This window comes from Lithobates pipiens, unplaced genomic scaffold (genome assembly GCF_037356315.1).
Source record: "Lithobates pipiens isolate NorthernLeopardFrog02 unplaced genomic scaffold, aLitPip1_a1.2 Scaffold_16, whole genome shotgun sequence".
In the NCBI taxonomy this organism is placed as follows: domain Eukaryota; kingdom Metazoa; phylum Chordata; class Amphibia; order Anura; family Ranidae; genus Lithobates; species Lithobates pipiens.
In genome coordinates this window covers 113,304,088-113,330,532 of record NW_027507748.1, presented here as the reverse complement: position 1 = coordinate 113,330,532, position 26,445 = coordinate 113,304,088, and the positions used below count along the sequence as shown (strand labels likewise).

General features: G+C 43.5%; 1 protein-coding gene across 14 annotated transcripts in view; it reads right to left on the bottom strand.

Annotated features, from left to right (window-relative positions):
• NCOR1 (nuclear receptor corepressor 1) overlaps positions 1 to 26,445 on the bottom strand; it is a 198,390-nt gene that overhangs the window by 22,582 nt on the left and 149,363 nt on the right. For 8 of the 14 annotated variants that reach the window (XM_077480289.1, XM_077480295.1, XM_077480286.1 and 5 more), the window contains 15 exons: positions 23,937 to 24,037; positions 23,632 to 23,803; positions 21,921 to 22,064; positions 20,711 to 20,785; positions 20,353 to 20,600; positions 19,916 to 20,270; positions 15,363 to 15,587; positions 11,501 to 11,704; positions 11,217 to 11,369; positions 9,914 to 10,084; positions 8,219 to 8,434; positions 7,050 to 7,212; positions 4,222 to 4,251; positions 3,531 to 4,042; positions 397 to 522 (listed from right to left, as the gene is read on the bottom strand). In XM_077480289.1, the coding sequence (XP_077336415.1) occupies positions 397 to 522; positions 3,531 to 4,042; positions 4,222 to 4,251; positions 7,050 to 7,212; positions 8,219 to 8,434; positions 9,914 to 10,084; positions 11,217 to 11,369; positions 11,501 to 11,704; positions 15,363 to 15,587; positions 19,916 to 20,270; positions 20,353 to 20,600; positions 20,711 to 20,785; positions 21,921 to 22,064; positions 23,632 to 23,803; positions 23,937 to 24,037 (2,895 nt within the window). The remainder of the gene's footprint in view (positions 1 to 396; positions 523 to 3,530; positions 4,043 to 4,221; positions 4,252 to 7,049; positions 7,213 to 8,218; positions 8,435 to 9,913; positions 10,085 to 11,216; positions 11,370 to 11,500; positions 11,705 to 15,362; positions 15,588 to 19,915; positions 20,271 to 20,352; positions 20,601 to 20,710; positions 20,786 to 21,920; positions 22,065 to 23,631; positions 23,804 to 23,936; positions 24,038 to 26,445) is intronic. The other 6 variants (XM_077480298.1, XM_077480300.1, XM_077480297.1 and 3 more) reach the window with 3 other exon arrangements.

Below are 26,445 nucleotides of genomic sequence, written 5' to 3'. Positions count from 1 at the left end.
CTCTGATACGGTGTAGTCCATAAATCCTACCTTTAGAATACCATGGTTTGCTCTCTATGGATTCTCCATATCGCCATCTCCCATTCCCGTTTTCCCTTCTTCACCCTCCTTTGCTGATCCCCTCCTCAGCTTAGCTCTTGAGTGTTGGCGGCAAGACCCCACCTATCATTGCTTGCGTCACACTGTATACCTTACAATAGTGGATACTGTGTACTGCATATTCCTGACTGCTGATGTGTCCTCCATAAAAAGTATAATTTGTTATGCAGACTACAAAACTCTTATTGTAATGTACATGACATTGCTGTTATCCTACTTGTATATCATTGCATACTATGAATAAAATGTGCATCTGGTAAAAAATATATATATTTGCAGTAAATTTAGTGAACTTACTTTCAGACTGGCTTGGTCTAGGAACTTCCTGTGGGTAATTTTCCTTCTCTTGGAGTTGCACTGGGGAGCTCGCTGGGCTGATGACTTCAATTGTGTCCCGGGGTGGCTCATAGCGGTGGGAAGACACTACGGAATAGACATATCAAGCATAAGACAAACAACCCAACCATATATAAATCTGATATAGGAAAACAATACCATACAAACTCAAATGAAGCAGCAGAATATCCTAGCCATTTATGAAACCAAATATAATCTAGATCAGTTACAAGGTAAAGGAAATTAAAGTAAATGTAAACATTTGATTTTAATAAAATAAAACAACAATGTTATATTTATCGGTGCATAACCATTGCACAGAGCAGCTCCGATCCTCCTCTCCTGGGATTCCCCACCGGTGCTCCTAGTCCCTTCCCATGTTGAGTGCCCACCATAGCAAGATGCTTGCTATGAGGGCACTTATGTGGGTTTGCTCCCAAGCCGGATCTCTGTTCATTGACACACACAGCGTGGTCTGGCCCTGCATCACTGGCTAGCTCTAAGCCAATGAGGAGTTATAGAGCCAAGAGAGATGCTGCTCTCATGCATGTCGCTGAATCGATCTCAGGTAAGTATAAGGGGAGGCTAGCTGTACTGGAATGCATTAAAGTGTTTGTTAAGTCAATTTTTTCATTCACTGCTAGCCCCTCTATTAGAGGCTGGCATACTACAATATGCTTGTCCTTTGTTAAAAAAAAAAAAAAAAAAAAAAAGAGCGTTCTAAATACCTCTTTATTGATATATTCTTTTATCTTAGATTGTTTTTTATTTTCTGTTCAGAAGTTCATGAATGTTTATAATTTATTTTTTACAATGCTTTTTTTTTTTTTTAAGGGGGAGGGTGTGTGGGGACAGTCAGTGTTTTCTTTTATTATTTATTGCATTTTTTTTTATCAGTCCTGTTGGGGGGGGGGGGGGGGGGGGGGGCTATGGTGAGATATCAGGAGTCTTAACAGACCTCTGACATCTCCCATTTGAGACAGGGAAAGGGACTGGGGACAGAGATTCCCCAGTCTCTTTCTCTTCAGCATCTGCTGCACTGATAATGAATGGAAAGAAGACAGCGGCTTCTCTCCATTCATTAACCAAGACATTGTAATCACAGGCGGTTACAATGTTTTAGTTATGTGAATGGACAGAGTCCGTGGTCACCGACTCTGTCCATTCTGAAAATGAAGGAGCTGGGTTTACCGGCTCCTACCTCCGCTCTCCATCCTGAGATATCGAGGGGGGGAGGGGGCAGCAGCATGGAGGGGAAGAAGAGAGAGGGGGACAGATGCACAGAGGGGAAGAAGAGAGAGGGGGACAGATGCACGGAAGGGGAGAAGAGAGGGGGGCGGCAGCACGGAGGGGGACGGCAACACGGAGGGGGACAGATGCACGGAGGGGGAGAAGAGAGGGAGACGGCAGCACGGAGGAGAGCGGAAGACATGGAGCAGGATGAGAGAAGCGCCGCGCTGAAAGCCGCGGTGGGGGTGTGGACCTGCACCTCTCACTGTGTGACGCATCGACGCCTTGCACGCAATCGATTACGTCGAATCGTCGTGGCAGCTCTACTTTATAGCTCTGAGACATCGCTTCTGTGGAAGGCACCATGATCTTCCTCCGACCTCAGCCGGGGGCAAAAGCAATGAATCGGAGCTGTAAAGCAGCCACGAGTCATGTGACCAGCCTGAAGACAGCTCTAAAGGTATTTAGAACACTTGTTTTTACAAAGGACTTGCATAGTATGGTATGCCAGCCTCTAATAGAGGGGCTAGCAGTGACCAATGTAGGGTTTTTATTTTTAATAGTAGCGGCAGGGCGGAGACAGGCACAGATAAGGTGCTGACAGGCAGGAAGGAGGGGTGAGGGGGAGGGAGGACAGCTACGTATGGCGGTGGGACGCACACTGACCACGGTGGTCAGGGCTGAGCAGTATAGAGAGTGCATACAGGAAGTGGCAGGATCAGGAAAGTTTTTTTTTTTTTTTTTTAGTTTAGAGAGGGGCAGATTACACAGCACAAGCACTGAATCTGAATTATATATTTTTTTTAGGGTTAAACACTTTAAGGTAAAAAACCTTCTGACATTAGAACCACTTTAAACAATATTCTTGTATTAAAATATTTTACCGTGTGGTCAGCTCACTTAAACAAATCTGTGTCAATGCTTATGCTTTTTGTTCTAGTTACAGTTTGCAAAATTGCATTTAAACACAAGGCAGCTCACACCATATATACATGCTGTACTTCCTGTTTCATAGTGCTGCACAGTTACTGCTTTTTACTGTTCCACTTATCTGGTTCAAGTCTATCAGTCTACTAGAACTGCCAAGCAATATGTGGGTCACTAGGAAGCCATTCTTGTAATATGTTTGATTTTGGAATTCAATCCCAAGTAGGAGAATGTACAAATGCAAGCATGAAACATGCCACCTGAAAAATGACTTGCATGTAAAGGGCACAGTACCATTAAATACTCACTAAAAATACTATGACGGGAACATCAAGTAGATGTTTATAGCAATGAGATAAGGTTTTCCAACTCAGTGCTTTCAAAAGGTGCAGGACAAGCATTACTGGTGGCAATTATTATATTCCTTGTAGCTGGTACTTTGTAAGGGCCATTATAAAGAGGGCCATTTGGAAAAACATAAAAGGTAATAAAGGAAAGTCTTGAGAGAGAGCATGCTTAAAGAGGAGCTCCAGTTATTATTGTAAAAAATTTAAGTCAGCAGCTACAAAAACTGTATCTGCTGACTTTTAATAAACACACACTCGCCTGTCCCAGGATCCAGAGCTGTGTGCATCAGAGACCCTTTTCTCCACCCATCTTCGGTCCCTGGCATCTTAAGTGTGGGCAACCGGCTGTGAAAGCTTGCGGCTGCACAGCCAGGTGCTAACCGCACATTGTGAATGTTCCCCGCAGGTCTTCTGGGACCTGTGACATGCTCCAGAAGACTGTGGGGATGGAGGGCGAGAGAACTTCCACTCAGATCGCCTAGGCGATCTGAGCGGAAACTTGTCAAAACATGGTACCCACCCCCCAACAAAAGTAACTGACTTTCTTGTTAAAAGTAACTTCAATATAATTAAACAAAGCTAGATACTTACAGCTACTGGAGGAATTGGAGCTTAGTGAACTGCGCTCTCGAGCATCTTTGTCAGAAGCAATCTGCTGTGTTATGATCACATCTATGAAATTGGCTGCAGTGATTGTAGTCTTTCCATGGGCTTTTAATTCCTCCACATAGCGTGATTTAGTATGTGCGGGTTTATCTTTGCCCGCTTCAGAATACACAGCTGGAGATGGCTGGCTTTGGGACTTGCTGCTAGAGAAACTGGAGGAGGTGTATGGGCTTTGAACCAGTCTACGCTCAGACTCCATCTGCTGCTGTTGCTGCTGCTGCTGCTGTTGTTGTTGCTGCTGCTGCTCTAGTGCAGCACGCCTTGCTAGGTTTTCTTCTGATCGTACAGACTCGTGCTTGCTTTCCTTTGGCTTGGAAACTTCCATCTGAGGAGCAGAAGCTGCAGCATCTACTAAAGCAGCTAATGCATCAGCAGCGGTGCTATACCGGGAGGCTGGAGTTCCATGAGTGATGGAGGCTGCACCAGGATTCAGAGGCCTAGAAAAAAAGAGTAGAGATTACAAGCCTGAGCAATACCGTTAAGTTACTTTCTTTTGAAGTACCTTTGCAATAGTTTACTGTTTGCTAACTTCTTCATCTTAAAATGTACTCACAGAATATTATTTATATACTACAATTACATTGTGCCAAATTGGGGAATGGTGTACAATACTCACAACGTGTTATCTTGCATATTGTTCCATATCCTGAAAAGAGGGGAGGAGAAAAAAAAAAAAATCACTGTTTAGACTCTTCTCCCCAACCCCCAATGTGTCAGCACTGGGTGTTTGTACAGCTAATCACCAAAAAGCAGTGCTTGCACAAGAAGGGGAACAAGTCCCATGTCCTCTATAACCAGAGCCACTGTGTGAGTTTCTGTGCTCCTGGCAGTTAAATAGAGTGGCTGGGAAGAGAAGATAAGGCATGCATGGTGGTGCAGCCACTAGGAGTGACCCAGCCACTTTGCTCCGCATAAGCAAAGCACATGTTTGTTGGTCCACAGGCACCGTAAAAAAAAATCTCCAATGTCATTTATTATGACAGATTTTCTACAATGGAATACATCTTGTAGTCAAACATATATCCGTTACAGCTTGTAAACCACTCAGGATGCCATAAGTGTGATAATTAATTTGTCATGAGAAAATTGAGATTTCATTTCAGGTGCTCCTATGCCCATTTCAGAAGGCAAGCAAAAGGAAGATACAACATGAGCATTCACGAGCCCACATATCAAAACAACTATGAACTTCCTTGCACACAGATTGGGATAAAACTCAGGTATGGAGTACTGTCCAAAGGGAAGAAGGAACTATTTTCTTAGTATCAGACCTCCTACAGACTGGGCATATATCCAGAGGTAAAGTGGTGGCTCCCCTTTGAGCAATAGCAGAAATAGGGCTGATTCTATGTGCACCTCTAGAGTAACACTTCACAGGCTGTCCAAACTCACACTAGGGTGGTCACAGCCGAATCTGCATATGGTAGGACGTGCAGGTACTTGTTGACTGGACTAGGCAGACTCCAAGGATCTATATTGTCCAGCCTGTTACATTGCCAGCAACTTGATAGAACAATCTTAGGCAAAAAAAATCCACAAAAAGGGAACAAAGGTTTATTGGTTAGTGGGGAAGCTTAGGTTCTTATCCCTTGATGCTGGTAAAAAGACATGAGCTGCCTCTAGCAGTAGGGAAGCATAGCCACCAGCAGGTGACACCACAGGCTGTGCCTTTTTCTTGCAGGTGGCACTATAACCCAGTGGTCAAGATCTAAAAATCTTTGCTATGTCCCTCAATGAATATAAGAGGAATGACACTGGCAGCAATGTTATACAGTGGGGAAAATAATTATTTGATCCCCTGCAGATTTTTAAAGTTTGCCCACTTACAAAGAAATGAAGGGTCTAGCATTTATCATAGGTGTTTATTAAATTATACAGAATTTCAACCAAAAATCTAGAAAAAAAAAAAAAAAAACACATGATGCAAGCGTCATAAACTGAGTTATAGTTCAGTGAGTAAAATATTTGATCCTCTACCAAACAATTTTGTCTCCCACAGACTGGCTACAGTATGTGCTCATGTGGTACACAGATTAATCATGTCAATATAAGGTGGTGTTCATAACGACAACTCATTCTGTGCAAAAAAATAAAAAATAAAAAAAAGACACCTGTGCCCACGGAATCTTTCTTTGATTCAAACTTCACCATCATGGGCAAGACCAAAGAGCTGACAAAGGACATCAGGGACAAGATTGACCTGCACAAGGCTGGAATGGGCTACGAGACTATCAGCAAAAAGCTTGGTGAGAGGACAGCTGTTGGAGTGAATATTCGCAAATGGAAGAAATACAAAATAACCATCAATCGACCTTGGTCTGGAGCTCCATGCAAAATTTCATGGGTTAAGTATTATCATGAGAAAAGTGATGGATCAGCCCAGAACTACACGTGAGGAGCTTGAGGCAGTTGGGACCACAGTCACCAAATAAACCATCGGTAAAAGAATACGCTGCCATGGATTGAAATCCTACAGCACCTGCAAGGTCCTCCTACTCAAGAAGGCATGTGTACAAGCCATCTGAAGTTTGGTAACAAACATTTAAATGATTTAAAGAAGGATTGGGAGAAAATGCTGTGGTCAGACGAAACCAAAATTGTGCTCTTTGGCATTAACGCGACTTGTGTTTGGAGGAAGAAAAATGCTGCTTATGACCCTAAGAGCACCATCCCTACAGTCAAGCCTGGAGGTGGAAACATTATGCTTTGGGGCTGTGTCTTTGCTAAAAGGTACAGGCAGACTTTGCCGCATTGAGTGGCCAATGGATGGGGCCATGTATTGTAAAATCTTGGATGAGAACCTTCTTTCCTCAGCCAGAACACTGAAGATGCGTCGTGGATGGGTCTTCCAGCAGGACAATGACCCAAAACATTCCGCCAAGACACGGCTCAAGAAGAAGCACATTAAGGTCATGGAGTGTACTAGCCAATCTCCAGACCTTTATCCTATAGAAAATTTATGGAGGGAGCTAAAACTTCAAGGTTGCCAAGCGACAGCCAAGAAACCTTAAGGATTTAGAGAAGATCTGTAAAGAAGAGTGGACCAAAATCCCTCCCGAGATTCGTGCAAACCTGGTAACCAACTACAAGAAATGTCTTACCTCCGTGCTTGCCAACAAAGTTTTCTCCACAAAGTATCAAGTGATGTTTTGCTTGGGGATAAAATATTTTACTTACTGAACTGTAAATCAATATATAACATTTGTATCATGTGTTTTTTTTCTGGATTTTTGGTTGACATTCTGTCTCGATAATTTAAAATACACCCATGATAAAAATTATAGACCCTTAATTTATTTTTTTAAGTGGGCAAACTTACAAAATCTGCAGGGGTTCAAATAATTTTCCCCACTGTATGCTACAGCTATAAAATGTTAATATAAATACATATTTCAACATATAATATAGGAATAAAATATTTAGCTATATAGGAACAATACACACATAAGTCGCAGCTGTGCTGGGTCTAGTGGTGTGATGACACTTTTTCCATTAGCTCCATGTAATATACTTGGCCTCTGTGGCATCATGTTCTCCTGGGACCGGACTGATGGCGATGGTGACCGTACATATCCGTGACTACCTGGTCTACTAGGTGGCTCCGTACCTAGATGAAATACAGCTGCATTAGAAGACATCAATGTGCTTCAAACCAAGGTAATACATTACCAAAGAGATTGAAGAAGCAGAAGATATATTGGGGTCTTCATACAACAGAAGACTGTGTGCATTACAGAAGTTTCTTTTGTTTTTTAGAGCAACAATGTGTTCCTCTTACCATGGTAATTTTAGCATTTTGGAGATCCTGTTTGCCAATCAGAAAATCTGTTGCATCACTGTAACTTATCAACTCTTCTAAAGCGTCTTTAGAATAGTTATAAGGGCAGGACTTTGTAGCGTCCTTTCACAATTCCTTTCTATAGGCACACTTTAAGTTATTTAACCACTTATAATACTATAGGCATAGAAGGTACATTTTGCAAAACTTCAGATGCAAGTGTACCTGCTGTAGCCCACCCTAGGACCCAGTGTTTGGAAGAAAGCCACTGTCAGATGTTCTTTCTGCATTGTTCACTGCTAACAGCACATTACAGTATAGAGGGCTAGCTACACTATAAAACCCCATGTCAGTTGCAGTTGTCAGGAGTGACTTAACATTAAACCTCTGCTGGATTCCACCCCGCCCAAAAAAAACCTTATAAGCTAAACACTTCACTACCACATGACAAGCAAGTTATGCCTAAAATAACATGTTTGTAGCTGAAATGAAAACAATATTCTGGTCCATATGGGTTAGAAAGTTGTGAAGTGGCCGATGTCATCTACAGAACTCTAGGACATGTGAAAACCTGTCTGTATACTTGTCATATATCACTAATTCAATATTTACACCAGCAAGACAGAAAGGCAGCTAGCACTTTCAGATGAAGAGGTCAGAAATGCCAATTTTTCTCTGTACTGAAAGCAAAGGGGTGCAGACTGCTGACCTCATCCTGAAAAACAGAATTGTTTTCTACTCAATCTAAAGTTCCTTTCGCTGAGTTCACAGAGGCACACAGATGGAGAGGTCAGAAATAGTAACCTATGCATTTCTTTAAACATGTTATACTCGCCTGCTATGTGCAATGGAATTGCACAGAGCGGCCCTGAACCTCCCCTTCTGAGGTCCCCCGCCGGCGATCTTGGCTCCTCTTCTTCTGTGTCTGTCTCCATAGCAAGCCGCTTGCTATGGTAGCAGATGTGCGGGCTCGCTCCCGAGGCGGGCTGTGTGTGGCCATAGACATGCACGGCACCGCCCCGCCCCCAGCTCCCGCTGTTGTTCGAACATCCTGTGAGAAGAGAAAGACAGGGCAGAAGAGCTGCAGATGGGCATAGCGCTGGATCGATACAGGACTCAGGTAAGTGTTTGGCAAAATGTTTTTTTTAACCTTAAAGTGGAGATAAAGGCAAAACCTAACCAACTCTGAACCTAATCCCACTCCCATTCTAAGCCTAATCTGTCTATCCCTGTAAAGAAAAGATTATTATTACTCATCTATTCTGCAGCTGCTCCGGTGTCCAGCAGCGCCCTCTGTGTGTAGGAGAAAGCAGACAAAGGCTGGGAAGTGACATCACCCATAGCTTCTATGGGGCTTCTGTTGTCAGCTGTCTCTTCTACACACTGAAGCCACTGCTGACAGCTCAGCTTGGGAGCAGATTGGAGCAGCTTCATAAAAGCTAAGTAAATTGATCTTTTCTTTACAGGGCTAGAAAGATTAGACTTAGAATGGGAGTGGAAGTTTATTTAGAGTTAAGTTTTGTATTTTCTTCCACTTTAATGTCGAGAATGCATTAAGGTAAAAAAAACATTTTAGCTTTAGAACTACTTTAACTATATGCAGCCCAAAAGCCAGCTTGATTATCCTGTACCAATTCTCACAGTGCTAACAAGACAAATAGGGCAAACTAAAACCCAGTGAGGCAGCTGCCTATTTATCATTATGGCTTTCCCACGTTTATAGCTCCCACGATAGTTGGATTCTAATTCACTTTTAGTGCTCGCCATCACACCTCTTTGGCGGAAAACTGAAAAATCTGGCCAAATCTGTAGTGAATAGAAAAGTTTTATTGCAATGTCCTAACAGCTTTCAAGTCTAAAAGGATGCATTTCACTGCTAATAATGAACTAGGGTCAGCAATTATAATTACTTAAAGTGGATGTAAACCCCATTCATGAAATTTGAGCTGGGCACATATATCTGTGGTGTGGTCTTATTTCTCTTCAACGCCCTAAGTCCTGTGGCTTTTTCCCGCTCTATTCTTCTGTTATCAGCATAATAACTTCTGACAAGTTCTCCAACAGTGATAAAAACAGGCTGAATTTTGTGTCAGGGTGGGTGCTATAAATAGATTAGCAGAGAGCTGGTCTACTTACAGCACAGCTCTGCAAGTCTTTGTGGAGGGGGGCTGTGTGCCTTTCGCAGCTGTCTCGCAGTGAATGGCAAGAATCCGCAACCACAGGTGAATCAGGAAGAGGAAATTTTAACATGATGCGTGCTTGCTAAACAGTATATAAAGCTGAAAACAGCAGATATACATGTAAAACTTAGGTAGCCAGATTTGTTTAATCTCTGTGTATCATCTGAAGCGGTTAACTTCATTGGGTAAATGTGAGGGTTTGCATCCACTAAGTAAAATAAAATAACACTTTCTTCAGGGATTCTTGGTTACAAACAGTTCCATGAAACACAGCCATAACACCACCGATGCAGACCAGTGTTACGGAACAGTCATGCAACCAGTGCTATTTTAGGAGCAGTGCTGCTTACCTGGTCGCAGATAATGTTCATTCTGCGATGAGGCTGCTACTATTCTCTCTCGCTCCCTCTCCCGCTCCCGCTCTCTGTCACGCTGTTCTTTTTCTCGTTCACGTTCCCTTTCTCGTTCTCTCTCCCTTTCAGCATTGGCAGATGATACAGGAGTTAAGTGTGCTGGATGACCTTAAAAAAAAAAAAAAGGGCAGGTGTTATGAATGTCATACACAGTTTGATCTCTACAGTCTATATAGGCAATTAAAAGAAAAATGGAACCCGTTTATCCAAGCTCAAGAGACATATATAGATATATATATAGCTATAACACCTCTTTAAAAGCCCAGATGAAGTCCAGTGTAATCAAGCACTAAGAGCCATATTACATCCTTCAAGTGTCAGATCCTCTACTGCCCTCTGCCACTAGATGCTGAATGAAAGTGGATATAGCTTCAAAGTAGAACTGCACGATTAATCGTCAAGAATCGTTATCGCAATTTTTCCTGTTTTTTTCATTGCGCCTGTGTGCCTGTCTTTTGCAAATATCTCCTAAACCGTGTAGGTTTAGGAGATATTTCTTGCCCCTACAGGTCTACCTGTAGGTAAAAGTGGTCTGGAAGGGTTTACAACCACTTAAAACACTAAACCTTTTTCTGACATTTGTTGGTTTCAAGTTAAAATATATTTATTTTTTTTGCTAGAAAATTACTTAAAACCCCCAAACATATTTTTTTTTAAGTTGAGACCCCAGAGAATAAAATGGTGGTTGTTGCTATATATTATGTCACACGGTATTTGCAAAGCGGTCTTTCAAATGCACTTTTTGGGGAAAAAATTACTTGAATGAATTAAAAAAAACAGCAAAGTTAGCCACTTTTTTGTATAATGTGAACGATTTTACGTTGCGAGAATCATGATCTTTTTATTCTAAGCAAAAAAAAATAAAAAAATCATGATTCTCATTTTGGCCAGAATCGTGCAGCTCTACTTCAAATTAGAACTAAGTAGGTCTTAATCATGAGTTTCAGGCAAAAGGACTGTTATCAGAGGCACCTTTAGGCTAGGTCAGGTTTACTTTAATATGAGATGCCAAAAACACCTATTCAAAAAATCCCCAGTTTTCTGCTATATCATCCGAGAAACCAATGACAGTTTGATAGTAAATATCCAACCAATACTCAAGTTCTTCCCAACACGACCACCATAAGTTAAGCAATCTCAGATGACTTATTTCATGTCAATGTACAAGAAATGTGTATGACTGCAGTAAAGAATCAGATTAAGAATTTTTTAGAGATTTAGAAAGCAAAAAGTGACAAACCTGGAGACAAAGATGCTGGGGGGTTGTATGGCCTGGCAGGGAAAGCAAGCTGTGCCCCTGGCATATATGTAATTCTGTCCATCGGGGGAGTACTTGTTCCTCCAGGATGAGGGACCAGAATAGTGGGCGGCATGTTATTTAAATCTATTATACCTGTTTAAAAGACATATTGCAGATGTCATTGTTAAAAAAAAAAAAAAAAAAAGACACACATCATAGCATACATTTGTCAAAATACTTAGTACATGATAGTCCATTATAATGAAAAAATAAAATAATCTTACCTCGTGCTCCAGTGTAGGGTATTGCTAATCCTTGTTCCCTAGGAGAAAGCCCTCTGGCAACATCTGGCCTTAAATTAACCTGCATCTGCTGGGAGGTGATGTAGTCATTAAGGATGGTCTGTCGTGTGTTCTCCATGGCATACAGCTGGTACTGGCTTGGGTAACCTGGTGTTGGGGAAAGCTGCCTCTGAAACAAGTAGGCTGCTGCAGATAAAGAAATTTGGAAATAAACGGTTACGAAAATCTGTTCTTTGTTGTGAAAACCGCAACATACATAATGATTTAAAGTCACATTTAGATCTGTTAGGTGGGTATCTTGTGATGGCCATGAAAAATGCAAAGGTGATACCCATAACACACGGCGCTTGAAATATGGCTGGTGTAGAAAACAATACAATACAATTACAGTACATACAATAAGTACAACGCAATTCGATTCTCTGATATACTCATTAATAGCTCAATTAGTGGAAAAAATCAAATCAAATAAAAATTGTATAAGTCACTAATCCATCGTATATCTCAAAACAAAGTCCAATCATAAAATCCACACCACTATGTGATAAGTGAGTGACAGTTCATTTATCTTCTCAATGTGTCTTGTGAACCACCACCTCAAGGAGAAATACCTGCTCACCTCTAAAATCAGACCCCACCATTCGCTTCTGATCAATTCCTCCTGTGAGATTCAGCAACACTGCACCTGTCTCAAAATGTACTTCTTTGCCCATCTCTACATGATCCTCAGTCATCAGTGTGACCACTTAGAACATTTAAAGGATGAGAACCATAGTGGATTTAAAACGCTAAGAAAAGGTACATCACAAAGCAAGAACTCGTCATTCTCGTGTCATTGCTTCACTAATGGGCGCTATCTGAAAATAGCAGCCATCAGAGTGGTGAGCTGAGAATAACTTTCGAGCCAGGAGGAGTGTTGCTGAATCTCTCACCGGAGAAATTGGTCAGAGGCAAATGAAACTCTGTAGTGGGGTCTGATTTTGGAGGTGAGAAGGCATTTCACCTTGAGGTGGAGGTTTAGAAGACACATTGAGAAGATGTATGAACTGTCACTCACTCATCGCATAGGGGTGTGGATTTTGATGGAACTTTTCGTTTTGACATAGACGATGGATTTGTGATTACACAATTTTTATTAGATTTTTTTTCACTAACAGATATTAATGAGTGTATCAGATAATTTAATTGTGCTGCACTTATTTTATGTATTGTATGTTAAATGGGGTGGGTAAGGGAAATCACCTTTGGAGTGTTAACGGCAATTTGGCCTTGGTTGTTAGGCACATGCAATTTTATTTGTGAAGAGTGGTAGAACACATTACTGAGCTTGTGCGGATTGTATTCCACTATTTTTTATTATGGTTTGTCTTGTTTTTTGTTACATACATATTATACTCACCTAGGTGAATGTAGCATTGGTCTGATGCTGCATCTGTCCTCTGCCACCCCTACACAGAGAACTGAGCAATCAAAGCCTGCTGATTGCTCAATTCTCAGTCTTTAGTGAGCAGAGAGCAGCACCAGGCTGTGAAGGTGACAGGAGTGGCTGGCTCAGGCATCTGGGTGGGTTCTGACAGTCGGGATCCCTCCAGAGTCTGGACCGGCAGAGTGACATTAGCCATCAGTGGACTTTAGCCGCTGTTGGCTGGATCTGGGTCACAGGAGTGCACTGAGATGTGCTCTTTGGTCCTACTTCTCCTTTAATTGCTATAAGGTGTACATTTCAACAAGCCCACTTTAATTGTCCTTATTTTACAAATTTCCTCAAAACACACACCAAATTACTGTAAAGTCTGTTGTCTCGCATCTGCAATCTGATTATAAGGTATTGTGTTGATGGCATCAGTTTGAGATGCCTGAAGGCATTAAAAATGGAAAGCTGCAATTGACCTGCAGGTGACTGGTGACCCTCAGACAACCATTTTACTTTCTTCAAGCAGGTTTTGCATTCCCCCATAGGCTTGAAAGGGAATTCAAACCCCACTTCAGACAACTTTGGTTGTTACTCTAGCAATCAAGAACCAGTTCATGTGGTTCCCATCATATGCAGGGCTAGAAGTTTGATTGGAAACAAACCTCTCAGCTGGCAGATTCAACAACAACCTGAAGATGGCAGTGCACCTGTTTAATACCGGAGTGGTCAAATACAATTCTAGTATAAAATAGAAATTTCCACATTTCTGGCCACCAGTTTGCTTAGAATAAAAAATATTAAACTGTTATTAACTAAAATGGTGTAGGATTTTTGTACAAGCTGTAAATTCCTTTTCTTAAAGCCCATTGAGGGGAACAGGATGCCCTAAACATTTGAGTAATGCTGTTACCTACAGGAGGATTGGACATAGAAAAAAAACTGTAGGTCAGTCCGGGGTATAACCACACCTACTACCAGCATGCCTCAGTTTTGCAGCGAAGCAGAACCAAAAGCATGATGATAAACAGCAGACTGGGACGGTGTCCCTCAATGGATTCCAAGTAAAGGATTCTATGAGGAGTACACAAATCCCATTTTCTTATCTGTGCATTGAAGGACCCAGGAGGCCAAGCCTTTGGGAAATCCAAAAGAAGTCCAACTGAGGGGTGGGCAGCACAGTAAATAAATGCTAAGGGACCCAAAGAAAACTGTAAACTGCCTGCAGCTCCACTGCCACTTTAAAGGATCTTATGAGAACTTATGAGAACTCATGAAATGACGACCACATGGCAGCTCTGAATATCTAGGTGTGATGACAGAAAGCTCAAGAGGTGATCACTGCCCTAGTGGAGTGAGCCCCAAAAGGAAATCCTCAACTTTATAAAAGACAAAGCAAGCACAAGTGGCAATGTCAGGCACACTTAGCTGTGGAGTGCTTTCCAGGCCAATTTAACAAGGACCATTCTGGAATGCGACAACATGAAGCCCGAGGGTCACCTCCAGGCTCACCTGGCAACACCCAGGCCAGCGGTGTCTAGAGGCGGTATGACCAGGCTGAGAACGGATGCACTAAATAGTCGAGTTGGTGGATACCAATACCACTTGGTTTTTGGTAAACTAGATGGACTTCTGTCTTTTTTTTCAACCAGACCAACTATGTAGACCAGCAGCAGTGTAAAATTGTTTTGATTGAAGAGAAGAAAAAAAAAAGTTTCTAGAAGATTCAAAATTCTTTAAAATAGCAGAGATAAAAAAAAGCCATCCATCCTCCAAAGGGACTAGCAAAAAACAAAAAAACAAACAAACATGCATGTAGCAGGGGCAGTTATATCTGCAGCTGCTCTACATATTTTCAATGTCCAATGCTCCTGAATGAAAGTTTCTACTCGGTGGATGAGAAAATAAAACAAAATCGCTGTACTATACTTACCTTCATCTGCAACGGTCATGAGCTTTCTCATCTACGTCTTCTTGCCAGCTTCAGGATCTTCAAACATATTGAATGGCCAGGCTGGGATAATGCGTGCACACAGGAGTTAGCTCACCCCCAGACCAGGGATTGTACACTGGAGTAGTGTAAAGAAATATGCAAGCAGGAAGGCAGGAATCCTTTATTGCAGAAAAGCGGGTCTTTTCTACCATAAATACACCTTTCCGCTTGCAAATTTGATATTTTTACCTAAAATTCTGCATTGAGGTAGGAAAATTAGAGCTTATGTCCAATTAACTAGTCTAAATGGTCTGAGTTTATATATCAATGACCTAAGGATTACGAAAAGGTTAAACAGGGCAATTTAGTCAATGGACCTCAACGGCTTTATCCTATCAAAGCAAGGAAACCTAGCAAAGAGTAGAAAAGGTCAATGTTTGCACAATTTGTTAAGATTTAATAAAACAAGTCCACAAGAAAATCTGCTCGAAATTACATACCAGGATCCAAAGCTCGATGGAACTGCATAGGATCAAGGTGAGGTGGCAGATGGCCTCTGTAGACCTCTCCAGGGGTACCTCCCCGTAGGTGAGGATCAAAGGGACTGTGAGATGCAGTCGGGTCTACACCAGGGACTGGGGACTTTACAACAATATTTTCCCTTTGTGTTGGCGTTAATGTGCTTTTTCTTTCATGGCTGGAAGACTTCCCTGGTGTGAGGCCACCTACAAGCACAAATAACATCTGTAAAATATTTGTAAGTGAGAAAATACATACGAAAAGAAAAAGAAAATAGATTTGCTTTAGTTAGCCATCACCTGCTGCCATCTTTATCCAGATGCAGATTATGGTTCTAGTTGTGGCTCTTGGGAAGACTACATGGGTACGGTTGACACGCTTAAGTGTCTTCAGGCATAATTATTCATTAGGCAGAGCCAGTGTCTTTGCATTAATGCTTATGTGAATTAGAAAGCTCATGTGACAACCCATCTGCATCTGGAGCTAAAAACTGAATCTGGACCCACCAAAAAGGCAAGTATAACAACCAGTTTGGTTGCTGGTTCTGTGTCTGAAGATAGTAAGAATTTATACACATAAGACTTTAGACGTATTTTAATAAAAATAAAAAAAGTTCATGGCCGAGCCAGAAACCTTGGCCCAGTTGTATTATATGACAACTCTAATGCTGGCCATACACTGTTCAAATGTAAGCAGGTTCTTGATGAATTGGTGGCCCTGTAGGCTCCCTCCCCTCTGAATCCCTTGATTGAAAAATCAGTTCTCGTATAGACATGGCCCTGCTCTCTCCCTCCCTGCTTCCCGAACTATTGGAGGTCGGCTTTGACGCCAGGGTGCTGTCGGACCACTCCCCATACTGGTTGACGCTGAGACTGCCTGCGACTGTCCCCCCCCGTGTGTGGAGACTGAACCCCTTCTGGCTTACGGTTATCCCAGATCTGGAGGACCTACAGAGGGAACTAGTTTTTTTTCTCCGCTCAAACGCGGGATCTGCGTCCCCTGGGTCAATATGGGAGTCATTTAAGCTTCATGCTAGGCTGCTCCTGATCACCCGTATTAACAGGTACAAGGCTAATTCTAGACAGGCACTGACACAGGCTGAGGAGCGCCTACAATCCCTTGAGCAACTGTTTGTGACGGACCCTTCCCTGGAACATGCCACCCAGCTCCGCCTCCAGTCCCGACTGACTGATCACCTTCATTATGAGAAAGCGAAGCAGGGCCTTTTCTTTAGTAGACAGCGTGTGTTTGAACACGGCGAGCGGGCGGGCAAACTGCTAGCTTATATGGCCCGGCTTGACCATAGCCCTCCGGTGGTGGTTCAGCTCCGTGGCGCCGCCGACGACTTGATCTCTGACCCTGACCTGATTCTACGTGAGTTTAGAATGTTCTACTCCAATCTATATACCTCCACAACCAGACACACACACGCTGACCTCACCCAATTCCTTCACTCCATAGATTTCCCCTCTATCAGCCCAGAGCAGAGAACCCTCCTGGAAGCCCCCATCTCCCCTGACTGTATTGCCGAGGCACTTGCCTCCCTCCCATCCTCCAAGGCGCCTGGCTCGGACGGGCTGCCCCTGGAATTTTATTCTCATTTTCAAGACACGCTAATCCCAGAACTGCACACGTTATACACCCATATGTTCGACACAATGTCCCTTCCCGCCTCCATGGGGGAGGCCCTTGTTGTCCTCATACCCAAGCCCGGTAAGGACCCCTACTACCCAGAGTCGTACCGCCCGATTTCCCTCCTACAGCTGGATGTAAAAATCCTGGCTAAAATTCTGGCCCTGCGACTCAATAAAGTTGTCCTCAGCCTTATACATCCAGATCAAACGGGGTTCATGCCTAATAAAAATACTGCCTTTAATCTCCGCAGACTCTTTATGAATCTGCAGGCCACCCACGATAACATCGGTTCCCGGGTAGTCGTGAGTCTGGATGCCGCGAAGGCGTTTGACTCCGTTGAATGGAGTTACCTATGGGAATGCCTGACTAACTTTGGCTTTGGCCCTAATTTTATTAAGTGGATTCAGCTTTTATATAGCGCTCCCACTGCCCGGATCCAGGTTAATGGCAGGATCTCTGATCCTTTCCCTCTGTCTAGGGGTACTCGCCAGGGTTGCCCGTTGTCCCCTCTCCTGTACGCCCTCGCGGTTGAGCCGCTGGCCATTGCCATTCGTGCTCACCCGCAAATTAAGGGCCTGCGTTCGGGCCTTTTGACAGAAACCCTCAGTTTATACGCTGACGATATGTTATTATACCTCGAAGACTCGGGTCCCTCTTTGCAAGCAGCCCTGCGATTGATAGAGCAGTTTGGGGAATACTCTGGATTACGTATCAACTGGTCCAAGTCCCAGATCCTCCCTTTAGACTTAGGTGCCCCGTCCGCTGATCAGGCGGCAATGCCCTTGGTCAGGGCAAGTCAGGTGAAATATTTGGGAGTGCAATGTTCACGATTGCTGACTGACTACACCCTTTTAAATGTGGAACCCTTATTCACCTTGCTCAAGCAAAAAACCCAGATTTGGTCCCGTCTCCCCCTTGGGGTGATGGGCCGTGTAAACTTGGTCAAAATGATTCTCCTCCCCAAGCTGCTCTATGTGTTTTGGCATGCTCCCCTGCGCATCCCTCTCAGAACCTTCAAATCCTTGGAGGCCATCTTAAACACGTTTGTTTGGGGTTCGTCTCGACACAAGCTCTCATGGAGTGTTCTGAAATGTCCTACCCACCTGGGCGGCACCGCCCTACCAGACCTGCACTATTATTATCTGGCCGCTCAACTGTCCCATTTCTACTATTTCAATCAGACTGACAAAGATCGCTATGCCTCACTGGTATGCTCCCCACACTACACTCTGGTCGTACACCCGCTCCGTCTCCTTATGCGTGGCTCCGGGGGACCTTCCGTCCCGATGAGAGACATGTTGTCCCACCACTGTTTGATTTGGCAACAGGCCACGTCCATTACTGGGGCCCCTAGGTTTCACTCCCACACCCCCCTTTGGGACAATCCCCTACTTCCCGAACTCTCTACGATCCCCGACCGCTCTGTGTGGCTAGCCGGGGGCGTTATCTTTCTGTCCCAGGTTATTACCAATGGCTCTGTCAGACCCTTCCAGGCCCTCAGAACTGACTTCAACCTCCCTAATAGAATGTTTTTTAGGTATCTTCAACTCCGCCATGCCCTTAGCTCTCAGTTTGGCTCCCATATCCCCAGGCTTGAAACACCTCCGATAGCAACAGCCGTGCTAGGTGATGACCCTAAGAAACTGATTTCTTTTTTTTACACCAACCTGCTCACGCCTGGGGCGACTGCCCGCGCCTACCGACTTAAGGCTAGATGGGAGGCCGACGTGGGGGCTATCGAAGACGCGGACTGGGAAACTGCACTTGACACCCTTAAGCTGGTCTCCCCGAAACTTTCTGACAGACTTACACACCTCTACATGCTACATAGGTCATACCTAACCCCTGGGCGGCTGTCCAAGTTTAGACCTGGCTATGATCCAGCATGTCCTAAATGTGGTGATCCTCAGGCCACGTTCTACCATCTCCTTTGGTCCTGTCCTGAGTTGCAGGTTTACTGGAAGCAAATTGTTGACTTCCTTCATGACCAAATGGGCTCCCCTCTGACGCTATGCCCCCGCCAATGTTTGCTGGGGATTCTCCTCGTATCCGAGGAGGCAAGGATCCCGACTGTTTTTCTACAGGAGACCCTATACCTAGCCAGACTGCAGATAGCCCGCACCTGGTTGCGCTCTGCGCCCCCCACCGCCCGACAATGGAAGGCGGCTGTTAATGCCACTCTCCCCTATAAAAAACTGCTGTATATGCATAGAGGCTGCCCGAGCAAGTTTGCCAAGCTGTGGGATAAATGGATGGGGGATTCAGATACATGTACCGACTAGTGTAGTCTGTGGTCTGTACGCCTCTTTACACCTATCCGGGTTCGGCCCGACGAGTCCGGCTGTCACCGTGGTTGTAGCTGGGCTCCCCGCCCTCATAATAATGATTTTCTGCTCCTCTCTGCAAATTACTTTGAGTAGAATGTATTATGGCTCGGCATATGATTCCCAACCTCTGAGCTCCTCTTTTCCCCCCATATCTGAACACACTATATTGCCCCTTGTTTTTTTTTATGTAACGTGCAATCTGTAAACAAAGAACCCCCCCCTCCTTGTGTTTTTCAGCCTGTGGTATTGTTAGCAGCTGTTTTATATCCGTATATTTGGTGCATGTTGCACCCCATATGTGTTACTGTTATCCTATGTATTTTGTATGCTCAATAAACGTTCTTTTTTTCAAAAAAAAAAAAAAAAAATCAGTGGAGACCGGTGGAAAATTGTTGGTCAGCTGTCAAAATACAACAGCCACAGGAGAATATTTGGGATATCTACGCTATGTGGCGTGGATGCCAGAAACAGCTAGATTTTTTCTATTCAGGCTGCAAGAAAAAAAAAAAAAAAAAAAAAACTAAATTACCAAATGGAATTTTAAATCTGCTGGATTTTAAAAACAGACCTACCTTCTGACCGTGCCATAGGCGAACTTCTTGACATTGGGCTTGGGTAGTTTACTGGCGTCCTCCTAGCACTAGAATCCTCATAAATCCCAGGGCTCAACTGAGACTTGGAGGCTTCGTGTAGAGTTGACCGGAGCACCGATGTACCAGAACTCACAACAGATGTATGACGGGATCGCATGGCATCAGATGACTTGGAGTCTTCACATTTTGATCTATCTACTATCTTCAAATTCTCTGGCATCATGTCCATCTGTGGCACCCCACGCTGCAGTCTACTTGGCCCCATGATCAGGGACTTTACATTGTGCTTGATAGCAGATTGACCAGATGCACCTTCATGTTTTATAGGTGTTCCCTGCATGAAGAACATGAGATTAAGGTTCAAATACCAGCTTGACTGATACACTCACATAACAAAAACACCGTACTGCGGTTACCTGGGAAATAGAGCCCTCCATTATTGTCCTGGAACTCTCCGGAGTTTTCCGACTCTCTTGACTAAGCAGGTCCTGCCTGGGGATTTCATGGATAGAACGTCCCATTTCTTTAATTGTGGTAACACCATCATAAGGCTTGCCTTTTGAGATGGCACCATCGAAGGACCGAATAGGTGGACTTTCACGTTTGATTTGCTTGGCATATTTGAGTCCATCATCAAAGTTTTCAGATGTTGCTCTTGGGGTGCCTGGATGCAGAGCAAGGTCGTCAATTTTTTAGGATAGCAAGAAACAGCAGTTCCATATACATCAAAGAAAATGGGCTCAAAATATGATCGTAAAGATCTGCAATTCTCACCTTGCATTATTGAGCCACTAAGAACTTGTCTTTCCTTCAGTTCTGTGCCTTTAGGTAGTGTACGACAGATAAGTCCTGAGAACACAAAGAAACATAATCATTATTTAATAAGTCTACCTACTGTCCACTAATTGCTGTGCCCAAGTTGTTCAATAGCCCAACACTAAATATGTGCTTGCTATACCATGTACTTGTATGATAAAGTATCCTGTTATCTTTGTATTGCTTCCTTTATGTGAAATTCTTGCTGTTCCTGCCAATCCCTCAGCTTTCCTATTAAAAACAGACCACACTAAGCTGGAGAGCACAACGTGGCTAGTTCTCTAGCTATGCTGGGAACTCAGTGTGTGCACTTCCAATGATCAGACTTGTCCTGACATGCCCCTGCTGCACAGCCATTTACTGGGAAGCTCCGTGTGCCGCTGCTTCTCCTCTCCTCAGCTCTTATTCAACTGAGAATGTGACCACTTATAAACAATGGGAGGGGTAATTATAAATTCTATTTCAAACGGAATGGGTTGTTTTACAAGGTGTTTGTTTACAATCAATAACTTTTAAGTGGCAGCTGAGCCTCATTGTGCATTTTAATCTTTAGAGCATGTTGGAGTGTGGGCAACAATATGACTACACAGCAACAGAACAGGCCCACAGGAGAAAATAAGAAAGGCTGGAGCAAGTGATAGAGACTCAACAGCTGTTTAGTAACAAATGGTAGGGAGACAAGTGAAATAGAAATCAGTCAGTAAGGATTAGAACACAACCTCAACGGGGGAATAGGCTCAGAGCAGGGAATGAGTAACTTGTGAAAAGGGGACAAAATGGGCACCCAGGCAGGTGGAAGTGGAGAGAGAGAGGAAACAGAAAGAGAACCTTCCGGTTTATTTTGTGCCTGACCCTCCAGCCTGTATGCATCACCATAAGCTTTTATAAAGACCAAATGGTTAGAAAAACATTAACTGGTTCACAATCAATAGGGGAGACCTGGAACAGAATACAGACTGCCCAACCTAAAGATATATATATATATATATATATATATATATATATATATATATATATATATATATATATATATATATATATATAGTTGTAATTTCCTGAGCCAAACATTAGGTACCTAATATGGAAAGCTGGTTACATCTATAGACATTTTTTTTGTTCTTGTAGATGAAATAAAAGTAAGTGGTGTGGTGTATGGGGCAGCAGTTACCTTCCATTGGTGCTGACACAGCAGACTCTCTGACAGACAGGTTCTGCTTTATGTTTCCTTCCATGGCTTCATAGGATCTCTTCAATGTCACCTCTGGAACACTCCGGGGACTCCTGGTACCATCACGTAGATTCTTAATGGTGGCTGTATTAAAAATGGAAATTAAGGATAATTCTAAATAAGATCACTCAATAGGATTTCTCTAAGGATTACCATAGAAATCCTCAACTAAAATGCTGCAGTCAGCCATGCCTATTTAACCGAAAATTCTCACTATATTTAACTAAAAACAGATCTCAAATCAATTACATTTCTTATTTAGTAGAACATAATGAATGCTGTTGCAAGGCTCACCCACCTTACCAACCATTCAGTGTCTGCTATTCCTCTTCGTCAATCCCTCCACTGGCTTCTACTCACCCAGCAAATTAAATTCTAAATACTAACAACTTCTTACAAAGCCATCCACACAACTCAGCACACAGCTACATCTCTAACCTGGTCTTAAGATACCAACCTAATCTTTGTGTTCGTTCCTCACAAGACCCTTCCCCCCCTCTCTAGTTCCCTTGTCACCTCGTCCCACGCTCGCCTCCAGGACTTTTCCTGAGCCTCCCTTATGGAACTCCCTACCCCAACCTGTCCAACTATCTCCTACTCTGTTTTCTTTTAGACGGTCCCTGAAAACCCTCTTCAGATAAGCCTATTTCTGCACCTACCAACAACTATACTTTTATTTTTTCTTTCAGATAATCCCCCGCAGTTATTACCTTTGGTATCTTTTGACCCTCCCTTCCTAGATTGTAAACTCTAATGAGCAGGGCCCTCTGCCTTCTCCCGTATGGAATTGAATTTGTTTTTTTTATAAATTTTTCATCATTACAAACCAAACCATTATTGGATACAGTAGTTATCACTCATACCGTTTGTACATGAATTCCTTATTTCTAATACCTTTCATATGGTCAATCCATGGCAAATTTTGAGTTTTTTTTTTTTTTCTTTGAATTTAATTCTAATGTACCGTTTGCCCTTATGTTCGCTGCGCAAACTGTTGGCGTTATATAAATCCTCTATCATAATAATTACAAACAGCAAGCAACTAAAGAGATATTAAGGCACTCACAATCTACATTCAACACCATGAAAAGTGCACACATTAGACACCCTTCTGCACTTGCCACCAAAAACATCATGGCACACGTCTGCACTCACTGACACTGCACTTCTGTACTTGCTGCCACCATATGAACATACACTCAGAAGAATTGCCTAGTGATGAAACAATTGCAACTCAGGAATTGGAGTCCGAAGACAGAGCTAAAAAGGAGGACTTCAAAAAACAAACCGTTCTGTCTTGGTATAGGCAGCCCTGCATAACAAGTCATAAGCCATGAGAATGACACTATACAAACAGGTAATATAAAGACAAACCAAACGAGACTCAGTAGAACGTATTTAGTAAAACACCGAACATCACAACTGCAATTTTGAAAATAAAGCTAGAAATATCAACTATCATTTTTTTTTTAAATACAACACCCGCCCCCCCCCCCCTGTAAAGCAACAAGTCTAGCATACTTGTTAACCCGACATTACTGCCATTATATCCAAGTCAATAACAGCACGATTTTTGTGAGTTTAAAAATTACTTATGAATACAAATGTTCCATCATATGAAAAAATGGTAACAATCCCTCGTCATACTTACAATCATAAGATACAATATGTCCACTCTTTCCCTCATAAATGACATGGCCTTTGGCAGAGGACTCTTCTCTACACTTCTCCGGACTATTCATGTCCTCTGTAGCCAGTCTGGTGATGGTCGTCTTCAACAAAACATCGGCAGCAATACCAGACTGCGACAGTGCTGGCGTACCCTGGCCAAGACAACAATAATAAAAATATGACAAATAGCAAAACCATTGGTTATACTACTAATTCACAGACCATACTGGGCAAAAAAAAATTTCGCTACTAAATATATAAATTTTAGCCCCAGTGTGGAAATACCTGAGTAATGGACCCTCGAAGAGAGGACATCGATTCCATGGGAACTTTGGTGGCTGGAGTGCCTCTAGTGATGCTTCCCTCCTGCAATGCAGACATAGTACCTGCAACAAAAGCAGCGAGTGTGTTAATAGATTAAAGTGGTCTGAAAAGAAAAAAAGGGGGGTTTGGCTGGGTCGCAACATTGCCGCAATTGCTGAACATGACGTGCACTCTGAAACAAAAAAGGACAAAATCCAAGGGGGACACCAAAACAATTAAGTCACAACATCGTTAACATCAAAGGGAAACATTTATAAGAGCCTGTTCACACAGGGGCAACTCGGGATTCGACTTCAGGTCACCCCAAGTCGCGCTGGTGAGAAAAATCAATGTTAGTTAACCACTTAAGGACCGCCGTATTGCCAATGTACGTCATTGCAATGGCATGTACAGGCACAAGCACGTACATGTACGTGCTTGCCTTCCAGTGGGTGGGGGGTCCGATCGGACCCCCTCCCGCTGGATACGGCGGTCCGTTTCGCTTCAGGAGCGATCCGGGATGAGGGGATGGCCGTTGGTTTCTGGCCATCCCCTCTCGATCGCTCCTGGCGAATGAGAAGCTTCCTCCCACTGTGTATTGTATACACAGGCAGGGAGGAAGTGATGTCATTCTCCTCGGGGCGGTCTTTTTGACCGGACTACGAGGAGAAGACAAAGTAAGTGTGCACCAACACTACACTGACATGTAGGCGCGCACACAGGCACACAAACCCACCCCCTTTTGCCATTGTCACTAAGCCAATCATTTTTCTGATCGCTGCATTAGTGTCACTAGTGTAGCTAGTTATTTTTTTTGGTTCACCTCCAGGTTTTTATAGCGCTAGGTACCCCCATATACTACCCAATAATGGTTTTAACCCCCTGATTGCCCCTAGTTAACCCTTTCACCAGCGATCACAGTATAAGTGTCACTGGTGACGCTGGTTAGCCAGTTAGTTATTTAGGTTCCCTGTCAGGTTTTTATATAGCGCCAGGGACCCCCATATACTACCTAATAAAAATTTGAACCCCCTGATTGCCCCTAGTTAACCCTTTCACCAGTGATCACCGTATAAGTGTTACGGGTGACTCTGGTTAGTTAGTTTGCTTTTTATAGCATCAGGGCACGCACCATTTATTACCCAATAAAGGTTTAACCCCCTGATCACCCGGCGGGTGATATCAATTAGGTTTTAGGGTCAGGGTCTGCGTCGCCCCAGGCAGCGCTAGGTTAGTGCAAGTACCGCTAACACCCACGTGCAAAGCATAAACCTCCCGTAATGGTATAGAATCTGAACAGATCAATATCTGATCTGATCAGATCTATACTAGCATCCCCAGCAGTTTAGGGTTCCAAAAAAACGCATTGTTAGCGGGATCAGCCCAGATACCTGCTGGCACCTGCGTTTTGCCCCTCCGCCTGGCCCACCCAAGTGCAGTATCGATCGATCACTGTCACTTACAAAACACTAAACACATAACTGCAGCGATCGCAGAGTCAGGCCTGATCCCTACGATTGCTAACATTTTTTTTTGGTAGCATTTTATATTTAAATCCGGGTTTCGGGGTCCCGCACGTGGCTAGGCTCCCAAAAAGTCCCCCACATGTGGTATCCCCGTACTCGGGAGAAGCAGCAGAATTTATTTTGGGGTGTAATTTGACTTATGCCCATGGCATGTGTGGGCAATATATCATTTAGTGACAACTTTGTGCAAAAAAAAAAAAAAAAAAAAATTGTAAAATTCCTGCAACTTGTGGCAAAATATAAAATATTTCATGGACTCAACATGCCTCTCAGTAAATAGCTTGGGGTGTCTACTTTCCAAAATGGGGTCACTTGGGGGGGGGGGGGGGTTTTGTGCTATTTTGGCATTTTATGGCCTTCAAAACTGTGATAGGTAGTGAGGAGTGAAATCAAAAATTTGCACCCTTAGAAACCCTGAAGGCAGTGATTGGTTTTCGGGGTGCCGTACGCAGCTAGACTCCCAAAAAGTCCCACATATGTGGTATCCTCGTACTCAGGAGAAGCAGCAGAATATATTTTGGGGTGCAATTCCACATATAACTATGGCATGTGTGAGCAATATATCATTTAGTGACAACTATTTGTAAACTTTTTTTTCTCATATCGTCTTCCATGACAGCCTTTGAGATATACGGCTCCTCCCTCCGGGACAGGAAACACGTCAAGCCAATTAAATAAAAGGTGTGGTCCTCCAGGCCCTCCTCAGTTTTTTGTGTTTCCTGCCGGACGGGAAGGAGCACGTTTGGAACTGGTAAGGGGAGCTCCTTCTCAGGGGTTTTGCCTGGGGAGAGCACCTTGATGGACCTGACCCTTAGCACCCCTCGGTCCGTACGAAGGGAGGAGAGGGTAGCTTTCAGTCCCCGCTGCCATTTAAAACGTTCGGAGAGAACGGGACCCCGATGCGCGGCAATCTCCCCCTCGGAGCGCTAACCGCTAGTACCTGTCGGTCGGATGGCGGCGGGAGA